The following is a 24,346-nucleotide window of genomic DNA, read 5'->3' as shown; positions in this document are numbered from 1 at the left end:
TCCTATAAAACATGGGTAGAGATCATATCCCCTTACCATCAGCAATATGTTTTAGTCAGTGACATACTGTTGGGCCCAGAGCTAAAGATAGGTATGCTGAAGGTAAGAGATTCGACTTTGTGGCTAGCCTCTGAGACTCTGTCTCCAGTTGCCTTGTCTGACTTGTCAGGAAGAAGGACCATGTGGATGAGGCTGGATTGGAGGAGAAGGTTCTGAGATGGGACCAGAAGCCAAGGTGCTGAGAAGCAGGGGCCTAAGTAAACACTTGTATAAGATCTGACTTTACTGTTTCTACGGACCCCATGAGAGCGCAGAGGACCTTCCCAGCTCACATTTCATTACACAGTGTGTTGATTTAAGCTACCTTCATTAAATCCTGTTCTTGGCGCCAGATACTCATATCATGGAGGAGAGGGGTGTTTCTCCAAGAAGGTGGCAGACACGGCCATCTTTGTCAAGCCATCAACCTGCAGTCTGTACCGCTGATGGTACAAGGATTGTGTAGGATGAGCCTACTGGCCTGTGGCTCCTGGTGAAGACTGGGCAGTATCTGTAACTCCCTCATGTGCCAGGTAGCAGGAATCACAAATGACACAGGAAGCACTGTGCCAGGTCTGTAAGGCAATTGAATGTAGGAGAAAACTGAGGGCTGAAAGGGTTAAACCACTTGCTGAAGTTGCTCTGGGCAACAAGGCTTTCCATAATGGTTCTGTAAGAGAGGCCACAGCTCTTTAACGAGGCCCCTGAACTTGAACTTCTTGGCTGCAGTGGGTTCAGGCAATGAGGCATCTCTTGCTTGGTCTCATAAATAGTTTTTGAATGGCTCCTCTCAGTGAAAGTACGCCTGGAAGTGAGGTTACAGAAAGATATCACGTGCTTCGTCTGGGATGATTATTGCTATCTGTGTGCACACTGACTTAATTTAATGATGACCTATCCCACGCAGATACATATTACTGCCTCTGTATTTTTAGACAAGGGAACTGAAGTAAAGTTAAGTGCCCTGCCAATGTCATACAGTAGCCTGCAGCAGAACTACTGGCTTCTGGAGCCGAAGTGAGAGCCAAGGAGACAGTACTCACATTCTCACACAGAGATATGCACACGAGCACATGCATGCGCACATGTACACATGCATGCACACATGCAATATGCGTGTGCACATACACACACACACATACACACACATGCATGCACGCGTGCACTCTTATACACAGGCACATGCACAGACACACATACAGATACAAAGGCACATATTCACACACACACACACACACACACACACACACACACACGCTCATGTATGCATGCACATACACACTCTTACACAAGGCACATACACAAACACACATACTCACAGATACAAAGGCACATATTCACACACACACACACATACTCACAGATACACAGACACATACTCACACATACACAAACGTACACACACACACACACACACACACACACACACACACACTCACACACACACAGCCATAGAAGCTTGAGATGGTAGTGAGCACAGAGTCATATACATGCTTGTAATAAGACCTAGGGTGGCTGTTACTCATCTAACACGCACTGGTGAGTCAGGACATGAGAGTCAGACAGCAGCCCTGGGTTCAAGGTTTAACCCACTTCTTACTGCTCTGTCTCCATTTCTTTTGATATAATGGGGTGATGTAACTGTTCTAAAATTATAATGACTAAGTAGCATTGGCCAGGATTTGAACCCAGGGCTATCTGAATCATGGTTTCGTCCCAGCATGGGACTCTCTTCTGTCTTTCTGCATGAGTCCATTTATTGTTTGATATCAGCTATGGCCATGAGAGATGGGCCTATGATTAAGGAGGATGAGATCAAATGAATCCAGTGTGTGTGTGTGTGTGTGTGTGTGTGTGTGTGTGTGTGTTACACATGTATGGTAGCGGTGCACACACACAAGCATGTGAATGCATACAGAGGTCAGAGATCAATATTGGCTTTCTCCCTTGATGGCTTTCAAAGTTTATTTTTTTGAGATGAGATTTCTAACTGGACCTGGAGCTCACTGATTCTGCTGGACTGGCTGGCTACAGCGCCCTTGGGATTCACCTGTCTACACCCTGCCGCCCAGTGCCGGGGTTACAGATTCATAATGTAGCACCTGGCATTTTACAGGAGTGCTGGGGATTGACTTCAAATCCTCATGCTTGCACAGCATTTGCCTACTGAGCCATCTCTCTAACCCCCTTCTCTCGGTTTTGTCATCATTGTATTAGCAGACAACTGAAGAATACTCAGAAAGCTCAGCCAAAGTTATCCCTGCCTCCCCCCAGGCTGTGGAATTTCACTGGGGATTAACAGTGCAAGGCGCGGGTTATAGACCCATCGTAAATTAGCTTTTCGGCCACATAATGAACAATACAAGGCAGCGTGGCTTTAAGAGGACCATTTATTATATTGCAATAAACGGAGCTATATAAAGAGAATTATTCCTGAGACTCTGCACATCTGTGCTCACAATCATGTCTTTACGTGAGCTTTGCAAACAGGGATAAAAGTCCAATTTAGACAGTGCATTGAACAGCAATTCTCCATTCAGCAGGAAAGGTAATTCAAGGTATTCTAAAGGTATGAATGCTGTATGGGTCTCATTTTAGAAAAAGGTCAAAGCCATCTCTCTTGATCATGATCAGAACTGTTAATCTATACCATAATGAGCTGATTTGGGCTTTGCAGTGTGGAGTGGTTGGTTGGACAGTGATTTGAGGTAAGTCTCCTTTCTCCACTTCCCAGAATGCATGTACTGCCAGGCAGGCACTTTCTTCTCTCTCTGTTACATCTAATTAAAAAGAGTACCCATTACCCAGTGGGTGTGTTAAGGTGTGATGTAAACTGGAAAGGAGGATGCTGATTACTTTCTTTCAGGGGCTTTGTATGGAGTAAATGAGTTAGTTGTTAGGTGTGAATAAAACCTACTGGTAACAATACTGTGCAAGGTAGTTAGTTCATATGTGTTTGCACTCAATCCTCATCTTTTGGGGTCTAAACAAAGGTGTTTATAGAGAGAAGGTGCTAACAGAATTACCCTCTGTAGAACCAGATGCCCCATCATGTGCCTGTCCATCCACCCTTCTATCCATCCATCCGTCTGTCTGTCCATCCATTATCTATCCATCTGTCCATTTGTCTTTACCAAGCAGGTATAGTAGACCAGTCCTATGTTGAGTCCCATGGTAATTACTGTCCAGTATAAGCATGAAGCCAGAAAGGAATTGGGGGTAGATTTCAGAGGACCCTAAAATCCACACTGAGTTTATCTTTCATTCTGAGGAAAGGACAGAACTAAATGGACAGCATGGTGGGCACGAGCTCCCCCATGACCCCTATTTCCTGCAGCTCTCTCAGACTCCCTTGTGGCCTTGCACCAGATAAGTCTCAGTAAAAGACATCTCGAATCATAGGAGCCATTGTCAGTATTGGTAAATGACACTTACTATCATTTAATGTTGAAATGTTCCTCACAGGCTCTTATGCTGCACGCTTTGCCCTCATCTGATGATGCTACTTTGGGGTGTTCTAGAAGCTTTGAGAGCTGGAACACAGCTGGAGGCAGCAGGCCACTGTTGTGGTTTGAATGTGAAGTGCCTGCCATAGGCACAGGTGTTGGAATCCTGTGCCCCTAGCTGATGGTGCTGTTTGAGCAGGTTGTGGGGCCTCTAAGAGGTAGAGCCTTAATGGAAGTAGTGTGTCATTGGGGGTGGGTCCTGAGGGTTTATAGCTTGCCCCCACTTCCTCTTCCTGACTTGTGGTATTTTGTCACAGCAACTAGGCAAGTAATCAACACCGTGGACACACTCTGTGAGTACCGTGTCCCTATCCCCTCCCTCCTGGCTCTTGTTCTGTTTCTCAGCCATCATGAGGTAAAGACCTTCTTCCACCACATACTCTGACCATCACCATGGCGTGCTCCAAGTAATCCTGGAAAGAACCTTCTGAAACTATGAGCTGATGTGAATCTTTTCTCCTTGAATTCATTCTCTCATTATTCTGGTTAGAGCTACACAAAAATGCCCAGTACAACACAGTTTAGAATCCCAAGGCTGAACAAGGGGAGGGTGTAAGTTTTAATTATCTGCTCACCAAGAGGAAGGGCATCAAAAATTAGAAGGTAAGGGCAAGGAAGAGGAAATGAGTCCACAATCGGAGGAGTCTGCAGTTAGGTGCCTGAGAGCAGGGCCATACCCCAGCCAGTGCTGAACCGTTAACAATATAACAGTTGAACCCTCCCTCTACCCACGCCAACCTTTCCCCCTATATTTACCAATGGAACAGTCGTGTCCGGTCCAGCTTGGGTCACAGTTGCAGAGCCCAGTGTCTGGGAGGAAGGTTCCGTGGCCTGAGCACTGGTCCAAGCATGTGGCTCTGGGTGTCTCGCAGTTGGTGCCTCCCCATCCCACAGAGCAGTGGCACTCGCCTCTCACACAGACACCCCTGCTGGAGCATGTGGGGTCCATGCAGTCCACTGTGACAGGGAAGGAAGATGGTACAGTGAGTACTGGGACAGCAGAGTGAGGCTCTTGGGAAGGACACCACTGTTAAAGTCATCTGTCCACTTGGGGAGGCTGCAGGTTCAGTAAAGAACAGGACTTCAGTGAATGGTGGACCTGAGTTCCCAGTTCTCCAAGACTATTTCCTCACCTGAAAAATGTGGCTACAAGTCCCTGCCTTTTGGCTTGTGAGGTGAACTGAGTATAAATGTCCATCAAGTGTCAGCATGGCACCCAGAGCCTACCATGTTTGCAAAAACTGTAGCGAGGGAGGAAGAGTCTCAGATGGGGAAACTGGGGCTCAGAAGGACACACAGATAAATTCTACCAGAAAGGATTTTTCTCAAATGTGTATGTGTGTATGCACCCAAATCATGCATATGTGTGTGCGTGCACCCATCTCTCTCTGTATATGTAAGTGTGTATCATGTGTGTGTATATTGTGTGTGTATATACAAGTCTACAATGAGCGAGATGTTGGGTGTCTTCCTCTATTGTTTTCTGCTTTATAAGATAGGATTCTTCATTAAATAGAAGCTCTGAGCTTTCTAACTATGAAACAGATATGGTCAACAATCTCTATTTATCAGATTGCTACAAGGAGCCACCAGTGATAGTGAGGGTCAGAAGAGACTGTATGAACTATAGTATCAAAGAGGGTTATTTTTACATCCTCTCAGGACTTTGAGAAGTGAGGCTCATGCAAACTATAGGTTTATCTATAATTCAAATATTCAAATGTGTTAACTAATTTCATTTATAATCCAGAATATTTGACTTTTATACCCAGGCCTGGAAACCTGGTCTGGGTATAAAAGAGACACAAGCACAAAGGGGCTGAGACTTTACAAAAGAGAGCATTCTGAGTTATTTGTTTTGAGGAACAGACTGGAGACAACTCTTTTGTCACCTCAATTTGAAAAGGAATTTTACTTGGCAGTCTCAGTGGTAAAGTGAGAAGGCCAAGGGACCAGGAATAACTAGCTTTGAAAATCACAGTAATGACAGTAGCAAAAGTTGTCGCTCATTTAGAAGCTCATCTGTGCTACACTTTGCTATTAAGCATTTTATGTAGCTCTATTTAATCCATTATTTCCATTAAATAATTTTTCCAAGGCAGCACAGAAGAAATTTATAGTTCAGCCTCTCCTGTCTAGATTGCTTGCTATTTTCTCTTATAATCTGACTGGTTCAAAAATACATTTGTGCATATATGCTCGCATAAACACATGAAGTGGTTTAAAAATAGAAACCAAATCAAAACAGGGAAAGAAACAGGACAATGTGGGGAATTAATAAAGCCCAGCGAAGGCAAATGACTCTTCTCTCGTGGTCTCCAGACACCATTTAGCAACGGCTAAAGCATGACCTGCTGAAGTTCAGGTAATTAAAAATAATAAAGACAACAGCAGTGATAAATTCTCGTGATGGGCCTCAGATCCCAGAACCGCAGAAGGATTATTCCAGCCCATTAGGCTACTATGGTAATTCCCTTGGTCCAGAGAGCTTTTCAACTTGACAGGAAACAACTCAGGGTTTCCTACCCAGAGACCTAGGAAAGTATTTCCCGTCCTGTGAGTGCCTGGCCCCAGCTTTGGGTTGACCCTGCTTATGAGGACCCCAGGGTGCCCTCAGTGTGGATCCTGTACAGAATCAATGTTCATTTGCAGGCTGGGAGGGCATCAGTTTTGGTGAAGTGTACTTGTCGGTGCAGACCTGTCCTCCCATACACAGAGGGACCCAGGAACCAGCAAAGGGAACCCGGCAGTCTCAGGAGAATCAAGACTAAGATGAGCTAAGGAGAGGTCACCTCTTTTTAAGACACCTGGCCTTCATGCTTCCAGGTGACCTGAGAAGCATAGGGGAGCTCATAGAGTTCTGCATGACAGGGACAAGGAGCTCCTGGCACCCAGGCTAGACTTGATGAACTTACTGAATGCCATTGGCCTTGAGCCCTGATCCCCAACTGATGGCTGTTATATGTGCTAGAGTAGTATTCTGCCTCCTCCTGGGCTTGTGGGTGACAGGAGTTCCAAGAAAGGATAAAGCTGTCTTCTACCCCTCACACTGAGACAGCCTCCCGGGAGCTATGGTAATGCGGGAAGGACCAGCATGCCTGGGAGCGAGGGGTGACTGGGAGGCAGGCTAACTTGGTTTAGAGTCTTTCTTGGAGGCATGCCAGAGAGTGCCCCTTTTCTCTTTCACAGAGCCAAAATTCCTTTCAGAAGTTTAGCTCGTAATGGAGGACTATGCCCATACGGCCAGGCTGCAAACACAGGCTCCCCCTACCCCTACCCCCAAAGGCTCCATGCTTCAATGACCACACAAGCCATTAGCTGCCCTTCAGGACTGGGAAGGCAAGGAGGTGTCTCACTTTTCACTACAAAAGATCTAAGTTTGCAGTCTCCTGCCCCTCCCCCAGCCCCCTTCCAGCATCCCGCCTTTGCCTCCTTTCAGGCTTTAAAAAATATGGAGCCATAAACTTCAGAAGGAAGAGGGAGGAAAAAAAAAGTAAGCTTGTTAGCTGATGTTTTATAAATGGGAAACCCGTTAGCAGCGGAGCACAGGGAGGAGGGTGAGGAGGAAGGAGGCCCCCCAAAACATTATTATAAACATGAGACTGTACAAACACATTTTAGCAGAGAAAGAGAAATAATAAAAGAAATCAGTCCCAGATGGCCCTCTTCAGAAAGGAGAGCGGGAGGAAAAACACTTCATTTCAAATAGATAACGTAAATCAAAGTTCTTAAACGTTACTTCTTTCTCTTTGAAAAATATCCCACAGCCCTGGGCCACTGTCCAGTGTCCTTCTGTCTGGAGAATACCATATGGGCATGGCTCAGGTGAGACAGCACACTGTTCTAATAGGAATCTCTCCTACTAGACCCTTCTGCGCAGGGGCTTCATCTCAAGTGATTAAAAGAAAGGGAGATAAGGACGATCCCTCAGCTCCAGGTAGGAAAAGCCAGGTGCTTGTGTTCTGCAGGCTGCCATCCTCCCTCAACAGCTACTATCACCCCCAAAGCTAAGGGTCTGTGCCAGTCAGTACTCACTGGCTTACTGGAGGGCAAATGTAACAGAGACAGGAAGTGCCTTCCAGACATTGATCCCACCTGGCTTCTTACTTTAGGCCTGTTAACATTCTCTCTTTTAAGAGAAAATGGTGCTGTAAATGAAGGTTCTTTGTTACATACTAGATGGGTTTAGAAGACTAGCCTTCCTAGGACCCTCTCTGTCCCACTGGGGAAGGAGCCAGGGTGCTGGCTGGTAGACAGTAGGAGGTGATAGCAAGTGTATACATTGCCCATCCACTTCCAAACCCTGGATGAAGGAGGGTGAAGCTTGACAGGCCCCAGAACAAAGCTACTGATAGAAGAGCCGCACTTACAGAGCGTTTACCAGGTGTCAGCCACTGAGCTAAGTGCTTGATATGGGCTATTTAGTTCAGCCCTCACAGTGGCCTCCTGGGGAAGGTAGCCTGACTTTATGGAGGAGACTGAGCTAGGACTCAGAGCTATATCTGTTTTCAAGACAGGAATCTTCGAAAAGCCATTCCACAGAGCAGGTTGGTCTCTACCTAGGAGGCAGGCTGGATGGATCTCACCTTCCTCGCAGCTCTCGCCCTTGTAGCCAGGGTTGCAGATGCAGGTGCCCATGATGCAGGTGCCATGGCTGCTGCAGGCCACGTCGATACACTGGTTGGTAGGCACGTCACACTCGGCACCCTTCCAGCCACTGTGGCACAGGCACCTGCCCTTCATATACTGGCCATTCCCACTGCACAGCACGGGGCAGGATGCTGAAAAGACAGTACCGAAAGCCTGAGTGAATCGCTTCCCAGCACCCTGTCACTGGTCTTGGTTCTCTTCTCCCTTCCCCTTGGCTGATTGCACGGATTGACTGGTAGTATACTCCCCTGTGTACTCATCACCCACTTCCCTTGTGTTGCTTCATTCCAGCTTAGACACCTCTGGAGTTGGAAGAGGAGCTGTGTGCTACTTTACTGGTTTCTCTGGCCTCCTCTGATTCAGACGGAGCTCCCTAGCTGCCAGGAGCTTCAGGGAGGGAGCTGCCATCTGTTTCTTATTATCAGTAGAAAAGACAGTATCTGGGGCTCCTGGCTGCCTGAGTTGCCTCTCCAACACTCTCCTGATAGCCCTCTGTTGTCACCATCCCCCATGCCCACCCTCACCCCCACCACTGCAACATCACTAACTGTTGTTGTCTTTAACCTGGGCAAATCTCGGCATCCCTTGTCTTTCAGGTCCTCATTCCAACCTCTTATGTCACAGCCCTCCAGCCCTCCGACAAAAAGAGCTGAGCCCAACTTAGCTCTTTGAAGTATCTTTCCTTTCTGTCTCTTAGCATCAAGGCTTTGTGAGCATCTCTATGAAGGGTACTATCTAAAAGTAAGCTAGACTGCATTGTGGTACAAGTGCTCACCTGAGCACTGAGATACCATGAGGGTGTTTATACATGACTCTTAACCTGAAATGCGTGCGTCTGAGATGAGATGGTAATTCTCCTTAGAAGGAATGACTTGGTTCTCTCTACACTACTGGACCCTACCTGGTGCCTTTTTCTTTTTTTTTTAGAACACTCAGCAGGAAATCACTGTGCTTCCCATGGCTGCCAGCTTGGCAGTCTCAAGGCATGCCTATTTCATAGTAGCTAAAGTAGGCAGAGTCCCCAGCACTACACCCTGGGTAGGATTTGTAGGGCACGATTCCCTTGGCCTCGAAAATCATTTCTGACTTCCATTCTTCAATTCCACAAGCCTTAGACTCGGGTCCTACCCCGTCTCTTCTCCACCTTTCTGAGCGGATCTTCCTCCTGCCTAGGTGAGACAGCCACAGTTAACCTTGCTGCCTCTACTCCAGGTGTCCTAATGCTGCTATGTATGTGACAGTTGGTTTACTCTCTCAGAACAGCCTGAGAGCTCCAGGCCCAGTCAGCGGGACAAGCCTAGTATCTAGCACAGGACAAACTCCTAAGTGGACACAAAGCCAGAAGCTTCTGGGTAGAGAGACAGAGAAACCCAGACAAGAGGCCATTTTGGGTTTTCTGAGGGGAACACCAAATTCTCAGGACCACAGATCTCTCAGGGTGTTTCTCTCTTCATGTTTCTAGAACATAAATGAAGGCCCAGAGCACACAGTAGGTCTCAGGTAGCCTTCAGGTCATCTCAGAATTTGTTGCTGTCTTTAGTTGCAGTCGATCAGGTATGTGTGAGAGGAGATGCTAGGCCTCTAGGTCCTCCTGGTGTCTTAGCTGAAATTCTGCCTGTGTTGTGCAGAAGTGGAGGGCTTCTCATCCACAGACCAGAGAGGAGGGGCATAGAAGACACTTGACAAAGGCTGATGGTCTCTTTAAAGAGGGAATCAACTCCTCAAACGGTCCCTCGCTACCACCCTCAATACCCCAGCAAGGAATGCTGTACTTCCAAGTCCTGACCTGTCTGTGTGTGTTGTCCATAGCTGGATAACAAAGACTGATGGGACTTGGCTCTACCTGTCAACTGCCTTTGACAGGCCCCCCGAAGAATGGCTCTTATAGTACTTCCTGGGTACATGAGGAGGCAGCAGGAGTCCTAAGTTCCCTCTGAGAAGTGCACCCCAGCTAGCTATAGGGTCTGGGAAGCAGTTATCACTATGCTCATGTGAATGCTTACCTCGGCCACAGTCAGGGCCCAGAAAACCCAGGAAGCAGTGGCAGGTCCCAGAAATGCAGTCACCGTTACCGTAGCAGTTGCTGGGGCAGTTATCCACTGATTCTGGAAGAGAAGAAAGGGAGAGCTGAAGGTGGAGATGGCTTCACACACACACACACACACACACACGGGTTTTTGAGATAGGACTCAAGCAGTCCAGGGTGGCTTTACATACTTTGCTATGTAGTGGAAGATAACTTTGAAGTGTGGACCCTCCCGTCTCAACCTTGGGATTACAGACGTGCATAACCGCAAGCTGCTTCACGCAGAGCTGAGGATGGAAGGCAGGGCTTTGTGCGTGGTAGGCATGCACTCTATCGTCAGCCTCCGAGCATTTCTAAACCAAATGAATCTTCTCTGTGTCTGTGCTAGTGCTGCAGCAGTGTGACCTGTGAGCGGTGGTTATCTGTGGTCCTAGTCCGTGAACGCACAAGTGTGCCTTTGCCCAGATCTACTTTCCATGAAGCCATCCAGGGCCCTATCCTCTCTAGCTGGGTCTTCTGTGGCAGTCTGTGGGTGGCCATTCAGCATTCCCCGCTCTCTGATTTATTCACCCGACAGCCTGATTGATCTCTGTGAGGTGAACCTGATGCTGTGGCTCTGCTAATGAGAGCTCTTCAATAGTCCTCACTGGCTGCAAGAGAAATCCATGCTCTTTCGAAAGGCATCTGTATTCCTTTTCCTTCTCTTCACACTCAGCCCCACGACCAGCCATCAAGATGGACTGTCAATTCCTCTGAACCCCCTACCCCAGTCCCTCTGAAAAACACTCTGTGTGACATGTCAAGGAAGCACAATAGATTTCATTAAGATTCTAATAAGAAAAAAAGTGTAAGCAGTTTATTGCTCTAATTACTAAATAGAGTATCTACAGAAGTCATCATTTGCCAAGAATGCAGGATACAGGACAAAGAAGATACAATTATGCCTAGAATACTTGCTTGGGGCTATGTAGTTCCATAAGATGTCACCAAATCTGACAAGTATAGGTATGGTTGTTCCCATTTCATTAGAAAGAAAACGCAGCCAAGGGAGATAAAACAATTTGCAGGAGGCCATGGCTACTACCCACAGAGGCAGGATTTGAACATAGGCTTTTGGATTCCAAGCTTAGCGGCCTTCCATGATGCCATACTTCTTTAGGCCCTGCAGGAACTCATGCCACAGCAGGAGCCGGGGGTCTGAAGCAATGCCTTGGGGGTAGAGGTGGGGTGAGCAGAGGGAACGAAGGAAGGGCAGAGAATTCTAGAACTTTCAGAGATTACAGGGTTCCAAGACTCCATCAAGCTCAATGTGCTCACTTAACAGAAAGGAAACTGAGAGGGTGAGCATTGGCATTCCCAAGGTCGCAGAGTGAGCCGGGAGGGTAAGAGTTAAGGTAGAGAAGAGATAAAGTCGGCAGTACAGAAAGAACTGAGGAGTCAGTCTGTTGTCCTCGCTCACAGGGACCCAGCAAGAGTCTGGGACTCGGGGATGAAGAGGTGGCTCAGCAGTTAAGAGCATGCAGTAATGTGGCAGAGGACTGCCATTTGTTCCCAGTTCTCACAAGTACACAACTGCCTATCACTGCAGCTCCAGGGGAGAGGGTGCCATCTTCTGGCCTCTATAGGTACTGCACTCATATGTACACACCCTCTGCATACACTATTAAAATATTCTTAAAATGAATAACTAATTTTTTTTAAAAAAGCATCTATAAAAGAGACACTGCTATTTCAGACTTGGATGGGACAAGTGATTTGTCATCTGCTCAGAGAAAAAGTTCTCCCTGAGGATAAGGGGATATGTTTTGGGGTCCATTCTTCCAGTGCCATACTGTGTGACCAAAACCAACTTTATTCCCCTCTCTGAACACTGCTTCTCTGCCCCTATACATTGAAGGCAATGGCACAGGTAACTCCCTGAGACTGCTTCCTGTTCTAAAATAGCAGGAATTATAGTGAGATCAGTTGGATTGCAAGGGAATCAAAGCATGAATGCAGCAGAGTGCTCCAGGGTATACAAGGGCAACAGCTGGGGCAGAGGGCTTCAGTAATAGCCTGGGACACAGAAGAGGAACAGGAGGTATCGATGGAAAGGGCTTCCCCGGGGCTGGAGAGAGGCTCAGAGGTTAAGAGCACACAGCGTTCTCACAGAAGCTTCGGTTTTAGTTCTTAGTCCATGAGGCATGTTCTCTGGGTCTTGTAGGAACTCACCCTAGAACAGAAGTCAGGAGCTGAGCAAGGCAGGTTGCTGGGTTAGCAGGCTCACCAGTGAAGGCAGCGAAGGAGCCAACGGGAGGGGAGAACACTCTAGAACTGTCTGAACTTGAGAGTAAGAGACACCACTGCAACATGTGGCCTCCCTCCAGGGCTAAGTGATCTGTCTGCATTGTGAGTGAGTGAGACTTACGGATTCGGAGCATCTCTTTTCCACAGGCTTTGACTGGAAAAGTCCATGTCCCTTGGAGTTTACATCAGTACTGGCTTCCTAAATACATTTCTAAATAAACGTCACTCAGGAAATACCATTCTGAATTGTGTTTTAAAACCCCGGAGAGTTTGAGTAAAGTTCAAGGCCAGGTGACTTTCCCTTTAAGCTACTGTGAACTGTACAGTGGCAGAGATGGCTCCTTCAGCCCTGGTGCAGGAGCCCAGCACAGGGAGGCAGAGGCTGGGTTCTGGGTCTCCCTGTGCTCTGCAATAGCTGGGGGCCATGAGTCTGGGTCTTCCCTTTCCTATCTCCTCATTACTGTGCTCACTCTCCCCATAGCAGGTGTCCCTGCTTGCAACTTCTGTTCCTTCTTCCAGAGCTAATTCTAAAGCCACAATCTCCGAGAAGACTTCTTGGCAGCATAAGCAGGCCAAGTCCTCATCACCATGGAAACACCATATCATCAACTTTGTTGACCACGAACCTTTGAGTCTAGAAACGGACGTTATTCATTTGGGTATTTACCCTGGAATCTAATCCACAGAAGGGTCTCAGCCTACTCTTGATGCTATCACTGAAAGTATTCACTCGATGGTTTTCCAGCTCTCAAATGCTTCAGCTCAGTCCCTCTTAACCAAAGGCACAGGGTATCCATCCCTCTTAATAAGCACTGACCACCAGGCGTACTTCTGCAGGATCCATTGCAGATGACACCCATACACTTTCTAGACTCTGGTTTACAAAGTCTGTCCGACACAAACCTGCTTCTCACGTGCCAAAAGTCCTCCGTGGTGACCAAGTGAGGAACACGGTACAGCGTCAGCAGCTAAATGGGACAGAATGGAAGCCTGGGTTCTCAAGAATTTCTCCTGGGCTGTTAGTCTGGGGGAAGGCACAGTTTTAAGAAACAGAAAATCACTTGACGATGGCAATATTCTCATCTGGAGAATATTTGCTTCTGATAAAATGTTTGTGTGAATAGAATTTCTGCCATATAAAGGGACTTTAGCAACTTGGTGTTGACCCAAGACTCCCATGACTATGGGGCTGGAGAGAGAGCACAGTGGTTAAGGTTACTTGATGCTATTGCCGAGGACCTCAGTTCAGTTCCCAGCACCCACATGATGGCTGACAACCATCCGTAACTCTGGTGCTAGGAGATCTGATGCTCATTTCTGGCTTCTGTGGGCACTGCGTGAGTATAGTACACACACACAGGCAGACAAAACATAAACACACATTTTTTTTTTAAATGCAGTTTAAAAAAAAAAAGGTTAAGATCCCATGAATATCAAGTCTCCACTGACCACCTAGATATCTCTGTGCTAAACTCTGGGGTAGAAGTGATTGTCCCAGACTCTTGAGAAGTGTGAACTTTATTCCATAAACCTGGTATATGTTCCCAATCAGTGTTTGGCGAGTCTCTGCCCCTGCGTTCCTTTTGCTCTGCTTAAAATTCACACTCCAGCTGCTTTTGCTTAGTAGAAGGTGCACCTTCCAATCTGCCTGAATTGGAATTGAGAATTTAACTGCCTGTGAGTAACTGATTTTCATAATTGAGTATACGGTAAGCTGGAAAATGCAGGCCTTTTCTGCCTTGGTTTTTTGTTTTTCTATCAGAGTAGTGGGCCCTGATAGGAGTTGTGACTTTCAGGAATTTGTTTCCCCTTCCATCAGTCTTAGAATGTGAAACTGAAGGGTTTCTTTGCTTTTCCTCTGGACATGGGTTGTGAGTGGGAATGTCCTTTGGATGCTGAGCACAGCATCCACAAGCAAGGAGATTGTGGAGGGAATTAGTCATGAGGATGTGGTATTCCACTGCAGGGCTCATTCTGTCTACTGATGACTTCTTACTGGAACTGAATCCTTGACATGGCTCTGATAAGGAGAAATAGGTCATGTGTGACACTGACGTCTTTGAAGACAGATATTTGGATGTCCTGCCTGCATTTGTTCCTTCTAATTTTCTGTTTTCTGAAGCCCCAAAGCCACTGGGCGGTGGTGGCACACTCCTTTAATCCCAGCACTCAGGAGGCAGAGGCAGGCAGATCTCTGTGAGTTCTAGGCCAGCCTGGTCTACAAAGTGAGTTCCAGGACATCCAGGGCTACACAGAGAAACCTTTTCTCAAAAAAAAAAAAAAAAAAAAAAACTAAAACAAAAACAAAATCCTAAAGCTTGCTTTTTCCAGGCTCACCAAGGAAACTACTGACTGGAGGAGGATAATGGGAGCAGCTCAGGAGCTCCTGTTTCCCAGAGCCATCATGATGGAAGGGCATGGGACATCTCCTCTGCCATGGATAGGCACAATTGGCACATTTGCTTGCGATCCCAGTCTGAGCAGACAAACCCCTGTGACCCTAGGAGAACTGCGTTGGGTCCTTCACCAAGGACAAAAAGGATCTCTCCACATCCTTAGTCCTTCTCTTCCTCTGTGATGTGTCTGAGCTCGTGGACTTCTATTTTCTTCCTACTTCTATGGATCTCCCTAAGTTGTAAAGGTAGGTGCCAGAAACTCTTTGAGAACTTGGCTGAGGAAATGGGGTCTGCCTGTAACCCAGACAGTGGTCCAATCTTCTGATGATTGCTTCTGGCTGCTGTGTAGGATGATGACAGCTAATGTGGTAGACAATACTGACCCCAAGACATGAGCTTGACTTTAGTTAGTGAAATTTATATCAGTTATATCCGCTCTATTCCCGACAAAGACTGAACTCAGTTTATGATAAAAAATAAAAACAAAAACAAAAAAACCAAAAAAACAAAAGCAGACACAAAATAGACCTGATGGCAACATTACTATTTAATTCAACCTTACGTCCAGGTTGAGGGAGGAGTCTAAGAGACTCTCCTCATCCTTTTAAATGAACCTACGGACACATAATCATGTAGTTTAACTAAATTCTTATAATAATTAAGAAATAGGTATCACATTCAGTTATTTTAGAGACTTAATGGAGATTAGAAGCTAATGTTACTAGTTCAAGTTCACATAGCTAAGGATGTGAATCTGGTAAGTGAATCATATCCTGGGAACTGCTGTATGGCCTGGGCCAAACATGGAGTTTGGAACCAGGTTGTCCCTTATGACCTAAGTGTCTTTGGGCAAAGGCATCTCTCCAACCTTATTTGTGAAGTGGGGTTAGTAACAGCATCCACCCCAGAGAGCTATCACACAGAATAACAACACCAGGGCCATGTTGTGCATGTAAAGCGGCTGGCCCAGGACCTAGCAAAGCTAGTCTTTAGGCTTTAAGATTCACACATGTCTTCCATTTGTGAACTACAACAAAACACTCTAATGAATCCAAATAAGGAGATGTGGGTTATTGGGGGTAAACCTATACACATGCAAAACATACAGAAACTCCCCGTGGTAAAAATGAGAAAGCAAACAAGCTGTGTTCCTGGCGTGCAGGGGGCAGGGCGTTGGGGTAAATTTTCTCCTGGGGAAAAGCGCTGTCAAAGCAAATTAAACCTGTTGTCTCCCTGAAGCCCTGCCTATGGCACACTCATGCCAACACCTAAAAGAACTTTTCTCCTGTGCTTTCTGGATTGGCGCTGGGCAGGCGCCAGGTGCTGGAAAGCTGTTCTGTGGCCTGTGAGGTGTCAGTCCCTGTAGGTGCCCCAGCTTTCTTTGCAGAAAAAGGAACTCAAAGGTCTTCCATCTGCAGCCGTCTAGGTCAACACAATGACAGAAATTTGACAGAGCCCCTGACAGCCTGGGCTGGATGCCAGCTCCATGATGGCATTTGAGCTGGGAGACCTGTTTTCAGTCAAACCCATAAGTCTACCGAAGCACTACAGAGATGCTCTGAGGAGGAGAACAGCTAGCAGACAGTCTTCCCTGGAGTCTATGTGTCTTGGTTCTTCGCTCATTATTTCTTTGTGGGGGGTGAGGGTGGGCAAATTCCACTAGCAAGATGATGAGGTCCTTAAAGACAGACGTGTCTGGTTTTCCAAAGAGCCTTGTGAGGGCTAAACACAAACCAAGATGGTCAACAGCACTTATTGTATGACAACTAAGCAGGAACATGATTGGTTGGGGGGGGGGGGGGGCGAGTTCAGGGACTGAGGAAGGCATGATGCAGTGATAAGGCTGGGAGAGTGAGTAAGCAGTCAAGAAAGGCCCTCCCCCTGCCCTCTGTTCTTCCTGGGCAGTGCTCAGAATGAAGACAGTGACAAGGAGCTCACGGTCGGACTTCACCACACTCTTAGATCATATTTAGAGTTCAGAGATTAGCACCTGGCAGCCACGTTGAAGAGATAAACTAGGGCATGCCCGTGGAGGAACAAGAAGGAAGATAAGGGGACCAGGAGCCACAATGTAAAGAGGGGATTCTTGAAGGGATTGAGAATTGGGTTCAGGCAGTATGACCCGTGCTTCAAAACATATGTTACATGAAACAGGAAGGAGGTTTTGCTTTGCAGCCCCGATTGTCCGACCTATCCGGTGAGTAAGGACTCTCCAGAGTCTTTGGGGGAACTGGCTTTATAAGTGTCAAAGAAGAACACTGTCTTCTTGATTGGGTTGTATTCTTCTTATGTGCAAATATCTGTCTAAATACTGAGGACTGAAGACGGGATGAGTGTACATCACCTTTCAATTGATAGTAAATGATAATCATCCTTGATACAAAGCTGGGGCCTGCTTAGTGTTCGTTAGCCAAAGGACTAAATGAATGGCTTAAGTAAGGCCCGTGCTGGTTAGTTTTTGCCAGCTTAACACAAACTAGTCACCTGCGAAGATCGAACCTTAACTGGGGACTTGCCTTCACTAGACTGGCCTGTGGGCATAGCTGGGGGACACTTTCTTGATTAGTGATTGATGTGAGAGAGCCCAGCTCACTGTGATTAGCTCCACCCCTGGGCAGGCAGTCCTGGACTATCTAAGAAAGAAAGCTGAGAAGGCTACAGAAAGCAAGCCAGTAAGCATTGTTCCTCCATGGTCTCTGATTCGGTCCCTGCCTCCAAGTTTATGTTTTGAGTTCCCGCCTTGGCTCCCCCACCAATGATGTAACCTGTAGGCCAATAAGCCGATTCCTCCCTATGTTGCTTTTGGTCATGGTCTTTATTGTAGCAACAGAAAAAAGCTAGAGCAAGGTCATACATTTTCAATCTCTAGATATATTTAAGAGGGGACAGTCTAATGACGGGGATCCTTTGAATGGGGGATTAAAGATAAAGTCTGAAACTCAAGGTATGAACCGTGGTCTAAGGAACATGCTTGGATAGACCAAGAAACTTAGGCTCTCTTCCTCCTCCTGCCATCAGAGATTTTAGTGACTTTGACCAAGCCTCTTCCTGTCTCAGGCCCTTTCTTTTAATTTCCAGCATGTATTGAATTGGCTCAGAAAGTCTTTTCTCTGGCTTAGGAGGTGTTCTAGAGAAGGCGACTGCTAGGTGACTTGGCAAGTCTAGCCTCTGAGACCCAGTGAGTCAGATCTAGCCAACACTACTTTGGAAACTATGCAAGTCAATGAAAAGGCTGAGAAAAATCGTCTCGATGTTTGTGGTTTGAGGGTGGAAAGGGAGTTTGCTCCTTTCAGGGCAGCTCTACAATCTGCTGGAACTCTGCACTCACTGGCTGCCCCTCGCTGAGCCTGGCCTCTGTTCCTGGGCTTGTTGGCAATGGCTTTCTCAGGTGTCACGGGCAGGCTAATCACTCTGGTTCCACAACGTTCCCTAAAGAAAATGACATGTGTACTTTCCTGCATTGATTGAGAGCATATGCTAAAGAGGTCCTGAGAGGCAGGCCAAGTGCTGACAAGACTGACCAGGGCTATGCTTTCAAGCACAAGGGATCTGTAGGAGACATGAGTTGTCAGTGTTTAGAAAGGTCTTTCCTTTCTGGGATCTTTCACCCACAGGTGCTTCTGGCAACCAATGCTCCATTTAGATTTCTTCCAAAGAAGCAGGCACAGGCAGGCTGCATGACATCACCCTTCCTCTGCCCACAGTTGTCTGGCCTAAGCCAAGCATCTCATGCAAGGAGAGCCCATTCACAAGCTCTGGGTCTCAGTCTACCAGGACTCAGTCTATAGTCTACTGGCTCAATCAGGTTCTTGCCTAACTACAAGGGACTGACTAGAAAGGATGGATAACTCTAACATTTGATGGCTTCACAAGGCAACTGTGGTTGGCAACAATTAATTTTATATTTCAAAACAGCTGGTAGAAAGGACTTTGACTACACTCTACATTTGTCAAAGAAATCATGAGTTTCTGGAGTGACAGATAGGTTGCAATGATCTGACCATCACACATTGTGGACATGCATGGCCATGCCCCACTATAGCCCTAGTGGGCAATGACTGTAAGTCATCTAAAACTGAGAATGTATTTTAAAGATTGGGAATGTGGTACTTGGTGGAGGGTGCAGAAGTCTAAAGATATGAATGAATCGCACATTTGGGAGGTGGAGGCAGGAGGAGCAGAAGTTCCAAGTCATGCCTGGGTACATAGTAAGTTTGAGAGCAACATGATACCCTGTTTCAAGAAAAACAAACCAAACCAACCAACCAACCAACCAAAAACAGAAAAGGAAAATTATATGGAAAGAGAGGACTTGGAAAGACCATTCTGGCTAAGGGGGAATGTTGTTAGGCCAGGGTACCAGGCTGTCAGCTGAGAGAAGAATATGGGTGAAGCTCTGAGAGGGAAGCCAGAGGTGTAGGTGAGGCCTACAAAGACACCAAGAAAGGAGTTCTCAAGATGCCTGGTTTCTGGAGGCTCCTCAGGGCCCTCAGCCTTGGTCCACAGTACTCCTAGTGAAGTGACTTCACTGCCAGATGGCTTTTCCTTGAGGTCACCTGAGTGTGCTTTTGCCCCGGGCAACTGAGAGAACCCCAGGACAACCATTCGCCAGTGCCCCCTCTCGGCTGGCATTTGCAGGCTTGGAGGACATCTAACAAGTTCAGAACTTAATCTTTTTTAAAATAGCGTTTTCACATAGAGTTTACAGAGAAGGAGAGGGAGAGGGAGAGGGAGAAGGAGAGGGAGGGAGGGAGGGATGGAGGGAGGGAGGGAGGGAGGGAGGAAAAGAGAGAGAGAGAGAGAGAGAGAGAGAGAGAGAGAGAGAGCACCTGCAATTTGGATTTCTCCTTTTCCCTTAATTCCATCCTATCCCCCAACTTATGGCTTGGAGCCACAATGTTCAGGGCAGTCTTGTCCACTAGGAAATCCTCTCTACAAACACCCCACTCCTATTCACTATATCTGAATGTTAGTTTACTCCTCGGTGACTATTCACCTAAGGCCAAATGTATGCCTGGTACAGAGATCCTTAGGAATATCAACCTGCTCCTACATGAGTACAGCGGTGTCTAATCTTTGGTCTATGTCAGCCACCTGAAAGCTTGTTAATACACAGAAGTCCTGGGCTCTGCCCCTTAATCGTTCAATATAATAGATTAAAGGTCAAGAGGAGGAGCCCAGGTGATGTTGATGCCAAAGAACTGCAGGGACAGCACTTTATACACAGGTGTGTGAAAGCAAGCAAGTGCTACACAAGGATGCAAGAGAACTTGTGGCCCAGTTCCAAAGAGGAGGCCTGCTTCTCCAGGGCTGCCATGTGAGTGGCTTCCAGAATAGATTGTCTTTTGAAATGCTAAGCAGCTCGATGGGGGCCAAGAGCCGCATCCAGAATAAAAAAAAATTTTTTTTTGTGCTCCCACGCAATGACCTGCTAATCATTCTGCCAACTTCATGTCAAGCCCATCTTTGGGACAAATTACTTAAGAAATCATCTTTTTAAAAGCTCGACTCAGCTGCTGGCTAGAGATTTCCATCTAATGAGCTTCACTTTGTGCTGAATTATTCCAGGACGGGTAATGCAGGAACAGAAACAGAGGTGTGTGGGGAGTGGGGTGTGTGTGGGGGGGGAGTAACTCATTATTTTCTACTCATTTATCTAGGTTAGTCATCAAGCCACTCTCTGCTGCTCACAGCTCACACAGAGAACCATGCCTCCCTCTTCTCCGAGGTCAGTACAATTATGTTGGAAGATCCCTACAACTAAGCGAGAATGACTTATATGGCACAGGATAAAAAAACACCTTTGCTTAGGCTCTGGAGATACCTCAATGGGAAAGAGTGCTTGCTGGGCAAGCCTGATGCTCTGAGTTCAGGTCCCCACATATAAGCCAGACACACTGGCACAAGTGTCTGTAACTCATGATGCTCCACTGAGGAAGTGGGAGGCAAAGACGAGAGAATCTCAAGAAGCTCTAGGACCAGCTAGTTTTGCTTCAGCAAGGAGACCTTGTATCCATCAAGGAGGGAAAGTAAAACCAATATTCTTAGCTCCTCTTATGCACACACAGGGACACACACACACACACACACCAAAAATCCCCCCAAACTAACCAACCGAATCCCTTGCTTAAGAACTAGGGCTGTCCACTACTTCTGCGTTACCTCTGGCCCAGACCTGCATCAGTGTTCTGCCTGGCCTTTGCTCTCTAGCCCCCTCCCCCTTTCACGAAGCCTTGCTATAGCAGGTAGAGCTGTCACTCTGGAGCTGAGTCTCTTTCTCACCATCTGGAGCAAGCATCACCAACGGGACCCCCATGAACACACTGGTTGGTACAATGTTTTTCACAATTTGAATTAGATGCCAGGATTTACCAACCAGGAGATTTCTGGGGGGAATCTTAATGCTGGCTTTTGTTTTAAAGCTAGAAGCAGTGATATGGTAGCAGTCTGCTTGCATTTAGAGGAGGCCCAGGCTCTGTGGTCAACCATGGGCACTCTGAAGTTTCCCAGCCTGGTGTCACCTACCTGGTCCCAAAGGTCACAGTGCCAGTGCCCTCCCACAGCTGCTTGCTTGGGTGCCGCCGTCTCATACCATCTGTCCTATTATTCACTGAGCATTTCTTTGAATTGTTGATTTTCTGAGGCAAATTTATTTAAAACAGAAAATTTAATAGTGCTATGAAACAATGACTCGCTATCCCCAATTATTAGCTTTGCCAGCTCACTCGAGTAAACCGTGATTTCTGAAACAGCCTGAAATCTAACAGAATCTTGAGAGCTATGTTTTAGGAAACACTAGGCACACAACCTTTTTTGGGCTGGGGTCTTGCTCTGCTGTAGAGTATGCGTTCAGCATGCATGAGGCCTTGGTTCACTCCACAGTACCCACACAAAATCAACCCAAAGGCATCCCTTAGCCTCAATGGTCTGCCTGGTACCCTCATGACACTGCAGTCTAGGTATTGCCTATAATCCTGTCTCCTGATGTCACTCATCATAGCCTCCCTGGGGCAGCCAACACTGATAAAAGTCCCTATCAATCTCCTCTTTGCTTCAGACTCAATTTATTTCTTTTTAAAGATTTATTTTGGGACTGGAAAGATGACTCAGCGGCTGCTCTTTCAGAGATCCTGAGTTCAATTCCCAGCACCCATGTGGTGGTTCATGACCATCTATAAAAGGACTAATGGCCTCTTCTGGCATGTAGGTGTACGTGCAGCAGAGCAGCCATACATAAAATAAAGGAACAACCACCACAACAAAAGATTTAAGTTTGCTTACATGTGCATGTGTCTGCATGAGTTTAAGGTCATGTAGCTACACTTGTGTGGATGTTTTCAGAGGCTAGAAGAGGGTGATAGATCCTATGAGCTGGAGTTATAGCAGTGGTGAGTCACCTTAAGTGGATGCTGGGGAACCTGAACCCAGGTCCTCTGGAAGAGCAGCAAATGCTCTTAACCATTAAGCCATTACTCTAGCCCCTGGACCTAATTTATACCATGTCCCTTCCCTGAAGCATTCAGATTTCCTCTAAAAAGACTGGGCTCTCCTTGTCCCCTGATGTCAATGTACATCATTCTCTGCCTGTCTTATGGTTCCTACTGTGCTGTCATTTACAAGCTCTGATGTTCACCCGTGTGGACAACAAATCCCTGCAAATGAAGGGATCCACCCCCTCTGCCATCCCGTAAGTTGTCCTGAAGCAGTGCTTGTTAAACTAAGCAACAAAGCATAATGATAGTTGACATCTTCTGGTGTCTTGACCTCATGTGCTAAGGCCGGGCTCCTTCTGTGGGGCCTAAACTCCTTGACTCCTTGTTAACTTCTTTTTGTTATAAAGTTTCAGTCTGCTAACTTTTCCCCAAACTGGTGGGATTCACTGTCACCTCTTTTCCACTGAACCTGTTATATCTGTTATCCCTGGCCTCCTTCTCTCAAGACAGTAGTAACTAACCACTTGGTAGGAGGCTGTGGGATAATAAAACTTTGTGGGGCCTCAGTCTCCTATTTCAGTAGGAGCTGTCAACATGGTTTCCATGAATTGTATACTTGAATTTCTTCTATTAGGACATCACATGCAAAAATGATTAGCAGGGTGGTAGATTTCTCTGCCTCTGGTGGATTTTTCTTTACAATAATCATAATGTGTGTTGGTCATTCACACAGTGATTTGAACAATTGTCCTTTCTTATTACTAGGTAACATTCAGTATAATAATTTGGATATATATCTATAGGCCAGGGGTCAAGCCAGACCTTTGCTCAACACCAAATCCTATTAGAGATCATGGCCATGTGCTTATAGGCTTATGTCCAATATTCTATAGTTGTCCCAGCCACCTAGATTGCTCATTCTCTCTGCCTCAAGGCAGACACTGCTGCATGGCAAACACAATTGCAACACATCTCACAAGGGCCTGAGAAACAGCTGCTGCTGTGGGAAAGTGCACAGAACCTTCCAGTTACTTTTGACTCTCAGACAGTAGCAGGACTTTCAGCTGTCATTGTCCTGGGCTGAAGTTCAGATACTGGTCTTGCTTCCAGAGGAAGGCTGCCTTATGCCCTGCCCGGTGACAGGCTGGCATTCTGCATGGCAGGGCTGTCTATTTTGTATCCAGGAAGAAGTTGGAACAGTGCTGGCTTCCACCGTGAGCACTGTGTGTGCCTGGGTAAAAGAGCAGCCTCGGGCCTTCTGCCACGGCCTGTGGTGGGCCAGCTTTCCTTTCAGCACTTCGCTGTCTCCACTTGCCCAAAGCACCCAGGGGTCAGTGAAGGTCCCTGGTCTCTTTGCTGAGTCTCTGGCAAACCCTGTCTCTAGCATCATTTGGCTACTTAGAGAGAGCACTCCAGTTTGAGGCTGAACTTGGCTGATGCCATCAGATGAGCCTCGACTGGAATTCCAGCTCTGACTCTCACTGGGGGCTCTGAATTCTGGGTTTCTCACCGAACATCTTCTAGGCAGTTGCGGGGTAGAGAGGATACAGCATACAGAGTCCTCAGAAGGGCTGGCTGTGGCTGTCTCGGTGGTGGGACATAAAGGAAACTAGATCAAACAAAGCAGACCCTCCCCCCAACCCCCGGGCTTTTAATTCCATGGTGCCACCCACATGGAACCTTGAGAGGGTCACTTTTCTTGTTCCAGACCTCAATTTTTCCGGCCTGCAAATGCGAATAAGTTGTTCCTGACCTGAGCATCGCTCCTGGATCAGTAACTGACCGACTATGGTGAGTGGCCGTGGACCCTTCTTGGTAGCTGACTGTTGGCTGACCTCAGCTCTCTGTCCTTCGTCAGGGCCCCCATCACGCCGTGTGTGCGTGCAGGTGTGTAGGCTTTATGACTACAGGGGAGAGCAAGCCTGGCTGTGGGCCTGGGAAAGCAGCAATTAATGCTCCCACACTGTCTCCACAAAGAGATGGCTTATATGTTTTAAGACACAACTGAGT

The 24,346-nt window shown here is 46.9% G+C and overlaps 1 protein-coding gene across 17 annotated transcripts in view; it reads right to left on the bottom strand.

Moving 5' to 3' along the window:
• Window positions 1–24,346, bottom strand: part of Tenm4 (teneurin transmembrane protein 4) — a 702,050-nt gene that overhangs the window by 130,744 nt on the left and 546,960 nt on the right. For all 17 annotated transcript variants that reach the window (XM_031387401.1, XM_031387403.1, XM_031387408.1 and 14 more), the window contains 3 exons: window positions 10,199–10,300; window positions 8,132–8,326; window positions 4,302–4,502 (listed from right to left, as the gene is read on the bottom strand). In XM_031387401.1, the coding sequence (XP_031243261.1) occupies window positions 4,302–4,502; window positions 8,132–8,326; window positions 10,199–10,300 (498 nt within the window). The remainder of the gene's footprint in view (window positions 1–4,301; window positions 4,503–8,131; window positions 8,327–10,198; window positions 10,301–24,346) is intronic.

This window comes from Mastomys coucha, unplaced genomic scaffold (genome assembly GCF_008632895.1).
Source record: "Mastomys coucha isolate ucsf_1 unplaced genomic scaffold, UCSF_Mcou_1 pScaffold21, whole genome shotgun sequence".
Taxonomy (NCBI): domain Eukaryota; kingdom Metazoa; phylum Chordata; class Mammalia; order Rodentia; family Muridae; genus Mastomys; species Mastomys coucha.
Note: the sequence above shows the minus strand (reverse complement) of the source record. Positions and strands in the feature narration are given on the sequence as shown.